The sequence below is a fragment of the Pinus tabuliformis genome, chromosome 1_1, assembly GCF_031772625.1.
Source record: "Pinus tabuliformis cultivar Carrire ecotype Pingquan chromosome 1_1, CPIR1, whole genome shotgun sequence".
NCBI lineage: Eukaryota > Viridiplantae > Streptophyta > Pinopsida > Pinales > Pinaceae > Pinus > Pinus tabuliformis.
Genome location: NC_142297.1, coordinates 123,851,071 through 123,861,368, shown reverse-complemented (window position 1 = coordinate 123,861,368; position 10,298 = coordinate 123,851,071). Strand labels below are relative to the sequence as shown.

General features: G+C 38.6%; 1 protein-coding gene across 2 annotated transcripts in view; it reads left to right on the top strand.

Annotated features, from left to right (window-relative positions):
* The first annotated feature begins 7,647 nt into the window (after positions 1–7,647).
* The window catches only part of LOC149211948 (Ribosomal protein L25/Gln-tRNA synthetase, anti-codon-binding domain-containing protein), a 136,136-nt gene continuing 133,485 nt past the window's right edge, over positions 7,648–10,298 (top strand). The window contains exons 1-2 of one of the 2 annotated variants that reach the window (XM_089391631.1): positions 7,648–7,796; positions 7,884–8,458. In XM_089391631.1, the coding sequence (XP_089247757.1) occupies positions 8,009–8,458 (450 nt within the window). In that variant the 5' untranslated portion in view covers positions 7,648–7,796; positions 7,884–8,008. The other variant, XM_089391630.1, reaches the window with a different exon arrangement.

Here is a 10,298-nt window from a genome sequence, read left to right as displayed (position 1 = left end):
CAATGACTGAAAAACTACTAGATATAGGCAACAAACAACTCATGCTAGGCTTTAGGGGTCGAATTCATGAGTTTAGGAGCTGTTTCAACAAGATCTAAACTAAGAACTGAAAAGTAGGCAGTGGAATAGCTTGCCTCTAAAACCTAGGAAACTGATTCATTCAGTTGCAAACTACCTTTTCATGATGAATCTACCTCTATGAGTGAAAATTTAGCATATTTACATCAAAATCCATCAATTCACATCAAATTACATCATGAGTTTGACTATTAGAAAGAGAAAAGTCAAACTGAGAAGAAACTAGGCGAAAAACAGAGTTTTTTGGCCAAAATGAGAAAATTTCATCTTGTGCGCCGCGCTACTTTGGAGCTGATTTTGGAGGCCTTCCCGTGCACCAAATTTGCTCCAAGTGGGCTTGTTGGAAAGATATGCTTGTCTACTTTCCAGAACAAGTGGAATTTCTGAATTTGGTCTCCATTTGCCCCTCCAAAAATGAGTTCTCCCAACACTGCTTCCTGTGTGGCCAAAAAGGGGCAGAAAGGTCATTTTTGAGGTGTTTTTGACCCTTTTGGAAGCTCAAAACTTGTCAAAATTTCTTGGCCATGTGAGGGCATTCATATTTTTCCATGAGGAATCCAAAAATGCTGAGTTTTCCTCCAAATGAGGTCCCTAGCAAAAGCACGCGCCAGGTGGCGCGGCACACCAGGCAGAAAAACCTGTTTTTTGGTCCAAAAATTCAAAATCTGCAAAAGTTTCCAAAATTTCTTGAAATTTGGGCTGAGTATCCATCATCAAGTGTTGTGTTGGGCTAAGGAAGCCTCAGCCAAGATCTGGAGTCTATCTTGCTCTTTTCTCTTCCTCAATGCTTTCCTCAACTTGGCCTTCAAAGTCCCGATTCTCGCTTTGCAAGCTTTGTTTCTTGCCAAGTAGTGGTAGGCCATGTGCCTCAACATATTTTTCTCCTTGTTGGCCTTCTCCAACATCTTCTCCAAGTGCAATTTTGTTCTCTCAGGCCAAGATTCACGATCAGCTTCAATTTCTTTTTCAAGTGGTATCAACTTGGTTTTCCTCCTCTTGGCAGCTTACCGGTTTGCCCTTATGTTTTGGAGCTCCATGATGGTTTGCTGATCCTCTAACTTTTTTGGTCCTCTGCTCCAAATATTTGATTATCCACTTGGCTCTTTCTAGGTTGAGAGACAAGTCATGAATGTCATCTTGCTGCTCCCGAATGATCTCTTTGAGCTTTGAGCTCAAATCAGTGTCATCCTCCTGAATGAGAATGAAATCTACCTCTTGACCTTCTGAAGGTCCCTCATCATGTAATGGCTACTTACCCTTGCCCTGTACCTGCTCTGCTGTTGGAGGAAACGAGACCCCTTCCACCCCCGGTGGAGATAATACTCGTTTTGTTGTTGCAAACAACCTTCTAGTGCCCTTTTGGTAAGTGACAAACACTGACACACTAGTGGTTTGTGTCTCATGCACCTCTTGCTGATGTGAAGGCTCTCCTGCCCCATGAAAAGCTGATGGCGGAACTTGAGGACCTATAAAGACCTCATGTGAAATAAAATCCTCCCATGAAACATTCAATAAACTGAGTTGATGCAAAACCACAATTTTGATCAATGCAAAGTGATAGATGCTGTTATACTGCTGATGAGGAGGCTTCCTTTGCACCAATGTGGTCATTTTCTCAATATTCCGGCAAATGAAATAAGGGAGGTTCATCATCCTCACCCTAGTGAAGTGCATCAACAATCTGATATGATAGGTGTACAGACGAGAAAATCTGCCCTCACAGCTGAAATATTTGATTATGAGTTTCATCAGGGGAGCACATGTGTCCTGTAGGTACCTGAATGGGAAGACCCTATTGACATGTCTATGAAAACCAGCCTTGATATAAGGCTCATAATGATCTCTGTCTACCAGCTGCCCCTTATTCCACTGCTCACCTACATTTGGAATACCGATTGCTTGAGCTACAGTCTCAGGTGTCAAGGTGAATGTCACACCTGCCAAATTGGCCTGGCCATTATGAAGATGGAGCACAAACAGTCTAGCCAGCTCATGGTGGTATTTGACTCTTTCCATCATCTCACAAAATTGATAAGATTGGTGTTGGAAGCATGTGACAGCAAGAGGACAAGCCAACAGCTCAGCAAGTGAAGTAGGCTCCTCCGGTTATGTTTTCCACTCTTGTGAGGTCTCCTTGGTGCATGGATTTCTTTGGAAGAGTCACTGACTATTTCCTCATTTCTGTCATAAGAAGAATCTGACTCCATGTTTGCCAATGTTTGAGTTTTCTTAGATGAGTATGAAGAGATTTTAGATTGACAATAGGTATTTGCTGCTAAAAGATATGAATTGATGAGGGACTGTGAAGGGACTGTGTATGAGGGATTGGGGATGTTGCTGGTTGGGTTTTTGGGGAATGAAAGGGTTTAGGAAATAATATTTAGGGTTTAGGATTGTTGATTAGGGTTTGGGATAGGTGAAGGTAGGGATTAGGGTTAGTAGTTTTAGGGATATGGGGAATAGGGGATAGGTAAGTATGAATGAAAAGGGAGGGAGAAAATGAAGTGAGGGAGTGAAAATGATAGGGGTTGGATTTAGCAGCAAAAATAGTGATTTGTAAACCCTAGGTAGTTTTCTCAACAAACTATGCAAGTAACTAGGGTTTAAATTTTTCCCTATTGAATCACCATGAAGACTAAAACAAACTCATGCATTGGGCATATTGGAGTGTCAACTTACTTGTGCAATGAGGAATTTTTCATTTTGGAAGTTTAGAGGAGGCGTTTGGATGAATTTCGGGCACTGTAGACTGGTGCACTGCGCCAGTGCAAAATTTCAACGTGGACTGCGCTCTGTGTGCGCCGCGCCTGCAAATTTTCACCTTTTGACTGCAAAATTGCTCCCTTGGCTTCCAGAACACAAATGCACTTGCTTTCTTCTCCCTTGGCACGCAAATGAACCTCTTTGACATAAAAAACACTTTATATACCAATGGTTTTAATTTTTGACTAATGAAAACCCATTTTGCTAATGTTTGCTTTCACTTGCTTTTTCAAACTCTGTTTTGGGCAGTTTGTCTTACTTTTTGCCTTTGATGGGCTAAATACTTTGACATTTTGTTTCTTTTGTAGGAATTAGAGTTGCAGAGGCTTGGCAAGGTGACTAGGGCTGCCTCTTGAAATTATTACATATAGAAAAATAAAATTACATGTTTATACATGAAACATAAAAAACTCTAATTTTCCTCAAAACAGGGTTTTGAGGAAAAATCAATCACTGAGCATGTGATTATTGAAATTATTGTTGCTGAGACTTTATTTGACCTCCTCATTCGCCTGCTGACCATTATTGAGCGTTTTCAAGACCTTATTGATGAAACCCTAGACCTAATGAGACCTAAAACCCTAAAAAAGACTCTTGCAGATTTAAGGACAAAAAATGACTGCAAATGACCTAAATGTATGAAAATGGGCCAGCAAGTAAAGGTCATGAGGGAAAATTTATACAATGCCACTATCATCAGATGATCCATGACCCTAATGGAATGCGGTTGATCGGATGAGACACCTAACATGCAATGCAACAAGAGAATTTGATCACTGATGGAGGGATGAAGGTACCGACACTAACACAACTAATCCACGCTCAGCTAGGGATAAAGCTGCTCTACGAGGGAGAGCAAGGGGAACGGAGATTTCAGGGATGTCTTCCAATCTTTTAATGTACTTGGTTATTGACGGTCGATTTTTGGCCGAACTCATTGCAGATATGAGAGAGGCGAATGCTTTTGCTGCTTCTTCAGTTTCCTATTGGCGATCAGGGAGGGGATCTTCGTCCTCTGGAGGATCCATCAGACCAAGGCCTTAGCAGTAGGAGGTCGCTGAGGAGCAGCTATGTGTTGCGATCTTCTGGCTAGGGCTGCACATTTCAGCGCTCAACAGCGACAACGTTTTTTTGTTTTTCAGCCTTCTTACCAAGCTTGCTCATGGGTTTTTTCTTGGCTTTACATCTTCCTTTTTCATTGATTTTATCTCCTTCACTGAATGGATAACTTCCTTCTTGATTGTTCCCTGCATTTTATGTTCCTCCTCATCTACCTTTACTAATGAAGACCCATCTTGATAGGAAATAAATCTATACTAGAAAGGAAATCTGACAAATTCAGTTTCTTCTTTTCAACAACATATTTAACTAAAATCTTGATAAGCGAGAAATGAAACAAATTGGAAGCATGATTGTCTTTTTGAATCTGCACTTTAGTTGCCATTCTCTCTAAACTTTTGAGTAAAAAATAAGGTAGATTCATAGGTTTTCTCTCTGTAAAATGCCATAATAGCCTCAAATGGTATTGATAAACCCTACTGAATCTACCTTCATAGGTGAAGTACCTCTGAATGACTTTCAAAAGATTAACATACTGCTCCTAAAGGTAAACACTGGGAAAGGTTGAAGCAAACTTATCCAAAAATTCCGGCTTCACAAACTGTTTGAAAGCCATAATGTCCAACTCATCTCCCTTAAACCACTTTCCTCCTGCTGTAGGGAGATTGGTGGCATCAACAATAAGTTTTCCAGTTACAAGAATCTCCACATCTCCTAGCTTGACTATGCCATCTTGAAAATTAAGGGCAAACATACTAGCGAGCCTAGCATGGTGACCTATCTTATGGACCTTTTGACAAAAGGGAATACAACTTGCATTTTCAAAGGCTGCCCGAATAACAAGTGAGGAGTTTATCAAGCTAAAGGTGCTAGGCTCAGTGCGTACTAGATCTCCACCTTTCTTACTGACAAGAGGGGCCATTTGATATTGGTAGCTGGCAAGTGTAACTTGACTTAAAAAAGGGGCTACATGTGTAGATGAGATGATACAAAACTAACAATGGTGACAACACAATTCAACTCAAATAGATGGGTCAAAGCGCTGGTGACAAGGCAATTTCTAAGGTTAAAAAGTGAGCAGGAGAACTCAAAATCACTTATCAAATTATTTCGACCTTTCAACAATCAACATAATGACAGCAATTCACATTTATGAAAAATGACTGAGAATATGTAAAAAAACTATATTGTTGGATAAAACAGGGTCTGCGTAACGTTTGTTTCTTTAGCTAAAAATGTACAAAGTTTCGTTGAATTTGATCAGGATACAAAATAGTAAAAACTCAGGAAGGTCACTGACATCCTACCTCTCCCATCCCTGAGAATGAAGCTGCGCGCAGATGAGTACCATGTTTAGCAACTTTATGACCTTAGCACCCTTTGCACAACAAGAGCACAACACTCTTAACCTTTGCGCAATAGGAGCACAACACACTGTGTGAAATTCTCTGCAACCCTGCTTCAAAACATGAATAATTCCCAAATTGCTCGCGGAAGAACGAATTCATTCACCTACAATAAGAGGAAATGAAAAATGGCGGCCTTCTCCAATGATTTGAAAGTCATTCAAAACTTTGTTGATGTAATCAAGCTTGATGTTAAATCAACATTGCACTTGAAAATCATTTGAAAAACAATTATTTCAGAATTAGGGATCATGACAAAATCTAGGGCAATGATGGAAATATGATGAGTGACTCGTATGAAATGGATAGCGACAAGGGTTAATCATCACACACAATGGTGTTTAAGCAGGGGAATATTTAGGCCTAGGGGTTTATACTTAGGATAAAATGGGAGTGGGAAGGTCTAGGCCTAACATAAGGAATAAGGATGATATGATTACTTAGGACCAGGGGAATTTTAGAATAGCAAGGAAATAAGGGGATGGGAAAAAAGGGAAAAATAATGATGTCTAAAGAGGGAACAAATTGGAACATTAATGACTGTACTGCTTTAACATCATTCCTTTAACTGCAGACACCCTATCAACATTCAACATCCTGAGTCAACAATTTGTTACAACAATTTTCCATGCTGAGATACCCCTTCCCATGACTAACTTTAATGACTAAAGAAATGACCAAACTCATCATGACTCCCGATTCAGTGAGAAGTCAAATTTATGATAGTGAAAACATTTATGAATTTGATCGTCTCCAAGACAACAAAATGATAGTTCGAAGGCCTTCGACTAATAAATTAACCTACTCTAATATATATAGATCCAACATAGCTCTATATCAAATAAATTATATTTGTAACCATTATATTTCAAAACTTAAAAAATTAATATTTAGTTTTTCTAGGTTCTTTATCTATGTATCTATGTCATCAATTTTATGCATATCATATTAAAAAAATAAATTGTAAAATTATAAAACATGTAAAAGAAATGCTACATATATTTGTAATTATATTTATCATTAGGGCTTTAATAAAATTAAAAATAAGAACATTTCTACATATAAAGATGTGAAATTTATATAAATATAAATAATATTATTAAAAACCAACCTATATCCACCTTTACTCTGAATCTACTAATTGTCAGTATGAATCAAATCTAAGATGCAAATATTTTCTCAGTTTTTGCACTAAAAAAAATAGTGCATATTAAGAGATTTGATCCCTCTTTAAGATGCAAATATTTTCTCAGTTTTTGCACTAAAAAATAGTTCATATTAAGAGATTTGATCCCTCTCGACACTTGGTAGATGGATGGATCTTTATGTAAACAAAACTTAAAACCAAATTTAGTTACAATTTCTTAAACCAATTTAATAACTCATTGAAAAAAATGATTACCACTACCAAGATACTAAAAACAACGAGTGAACACTTAACTCAAAAGTTCACATGATTCATAAATTTCATTGTGCTTCTTACACTATGAGAAACTGCACACAATAATAATGCCAATAGGCATGCCTATTTTGGAATAAGCTTCTAGACTTTTAATTTAATTATAAATAATTATTAAGTGGATGATAGGTATTTAACTTCCATAGAATATTTTTAGTAGTATATACAAATCAAAGGTTGAGATTTATTTCCAAAGTAATTATGTTTTTTTTAAAAATTAAATTTACTAATTAAAAAAATGTCATATGAACCAATGTCATATAAAATGAGTTATGGTTTTTTTGGGTATGTGGTATTGATAAGCCATAGTACTATAACAATGCTTATTTATAAATTAAAAACTCCATGATAAAATGGAGTGAATCTCCATGACTAAGAATCTTGACATGTGTTTTTTTAAAATGTATATATGTTAAATTTATATATTAATTATCATCATTATTAATATAAATAAAATTATAATTTAATTAATTTTTATGATTTTTTAAAATTTTGATATTTTGAAATGTATAACTAAATAAGTATTTTGATGTCTATTATAAATTGATGTAATTTATATAGTTATTCAATCCAACTCAGTGTAGAAACATAACATTAATATATATCCCTAGAGATTTTGATGTGGTGTCTTTCATATTATTTGATAGTTCCAAATAAAACAAGTACCACTGTGGTGGATGGTTGAGAGGCAGATTCCCCACCCCAGCTTTAGCGGCATGAGAGTCTTGCTTTGCTAAAACCATAGGATCTTAGTGTATCGACTTGCAGGGAGTTAAATGTACTCTTGGTGGTATAGTGGCAACTACGAAAATTGATCCTAAATTAACACTACCAATTACTGATTCACCATATTGAGACCTCGAAGAGAAATCGCCTAAATTAACATTGCCAATTACCGATTCACCATATTGGGACCTCGAAGAGAAATCGCCATTCAATTGATAGTATACCCACTATAGCGTTCAACGTTAGTTGGGACGTCGAAGAGAAATCGCCATTCAATTGACACTATAGCGTTCAACGTTTGCCAGGTAAAAATCGCTCACATGATGCATATTGTGTCCATAACATTGTTTGACATTACCAAACCTAACGATTGTGGACGGTATGCCGATCAGCGCTGCGAACATAAACGAACTCGTCCGACTGGGGTTTTAGTGGGGTTTTTGTTTTACAATTAAGTCAGTCGTGAACCCCTGTCTGCACCAATCGTTTCATTGTTTTCTATTTCAAGCTGTACCGAATGTGGGCTAGAAAGTCCCATGCCGTGGGCATATACAATCTAATCATTCAGAGATGTCTGAGGATCCAAACCCCACTTACCCAGAGAACATTTTCTCAAGCAGCGGTAGTAGCAGTTGAAGAGGATTCTCAACTGCCCATTGCTGATGAATATCCAAAGCCTGATCCAAAATATGCAGAGATCATAAGGGCGCTGCCCAGGGAACGCTCGGGGAGGATCGTGGCTGCAAAGCTCAGGGCGAAAGGAAGAATTCCCAGCATTGTCTTTGGGTGTGAGAATGGAGAAGAAGGTGGAAACAAGACGCTCGTAAGTGTTGAAACCAAGCAGATGAGGAACCTGCTGAGGAAAGTGGGCGAGAGCTCCCTTCTATCAAGGACATTTGATCTGGAGGTCAAGGCTGCTCCTGATTCTGAGGAGATAGTGGAGAAGGGCAGAGTGTTGCCTCGCCTGGTATGTTGTCTCTCTTAACATTTTAGATTCATGAAAAAAAATCTAAAGCTAACTGCTCAATTTTAGAGTTTTTATTGCGTAAAAAATGCGTCCCTTTTATTTTCACAGAAGAACGAATGCTAGGAAAGTCTGCAAAATTCCCTGGATCAGCTAAGTACAAAAGATTGCCACTTGCGTATCAATTTGAAAGTTTTAGTGCAGATAAAACTATGTTTGAAGTAACTTAAGATTCCTGAAAAAAATTCTGAGATCACACACTCAAATTTTCAAGTGTGATTTATTTTATATAGTGGACTAATGTTGTATATGAAACCCATTGAGTTCGGCCAACTTATAATCCAGGGGTTTATGTTCACCGGGGTTTGAACCTGGTTGTCAACCACTAAACCACAGCCTCATGGACTACCCGCTGAAGTTTTGTAAATTCAATAAATGGTTACACTTATATCTTTCATTTTTTTGTTTATTTTGGAAAACATATGCTGATCGCCTCAATAGATAAGAGAGATTAGAAGCCGAATCCAAAGGACACCTATGCTGCCAAATCGCTGCAGACATGCATCTGACCTCATTCTTCTCATGTGATTTGTGTGGGACAGAGTATGTTGTGAATAGAACCCTGGTGCACATCTTTGCCACTCTAGCTTAACCAATGCCCTAAGGTGGATACCCTTAACACCCTGTAAACCTCACCAGTATACCACATTGATATATATACCCTAATATACACCATACTTAAAAATTAAAATTGAATATATTTTATATAATAATATACATATTATTAATCATTATTTGGTAGGATCTTTACTTCCCATCTCTGTTAGATGCTCCCTTACGAGTCCTAGTTCTCACCCCTTGACTCTGCCACTGTCAAATACACCTTTCTCTATCCAGCATTTGGGAAGCTGCTCTTCAGTCCTTCCCTCGCTACCCTAGATCCACCTTGCCTTCCCTAAAAATTAGGTCCTGCCCCATGAACTGCTGCTATAACAATGGGTGCAAATCCTCCATGATGAGCTTCACTCACACCCGCCTGTAATACCCCAATCTTAAGGCTTCCTACTGCAGCCCCTTTTTCCATAAGAAGCACCTCTTCATCTCCCAAAGGAGACGGGAGTTAGTGCTCCCCTCATCTGCTCCCTTAAAAACTTATGGTGCACTATCATCCCTCGCCAGTCCCCTTTCCCTCCCTATCTTGATCCAAAATCCGAATACCTCCTACTTTTATGATGTGCCTGGGTAACCTTGATTCAGGTCACCTCTCCCCCCTCTTTTTGCCACTTATGCTCTTACCAAGATATTCAGGAGGCTACTTGGATGATGGACACTAGCAAGTAGGAGATGTGGAAGGTTCCAGGTAGAAATCAAGATAGGGAGGGAAATCATGAACTGCTGCTACAACAATGGGTGCAAATCCTCCATGATCAACTTCACTCACACCCATCCGTCATACCCCAATCTTAAGGCTTCCTACTACAACCTCTTTTTCCATAAGAAACACCTCTTCATCTCCCAAAGGAGACGGGAGTTGAGTGCTTCCCCCATCTTCTCCCATAAAAACTTATGGTGCACCATCATCCCTCACCAGTCCCCTTTCCCTCCCTATCTTGATCCAAAATCTGAATACCTCCTACTTTTATGATGTGCCTGGGTAGCCTTGATTCAAGTCACCTCTCCCCCCTGTTCTTGCCACTTATTCTCTTACCAAGATATTCGGGAGGCTACTTGGATGATGGACACTAGCAAGCAACAAATAGGGAAGGTTCCAGGTAGAACTCTTTAAGCAGGGTCTTCACTTTATGGATAACCACTTGGCCTATTTGTTCAACATTGTAGTTCA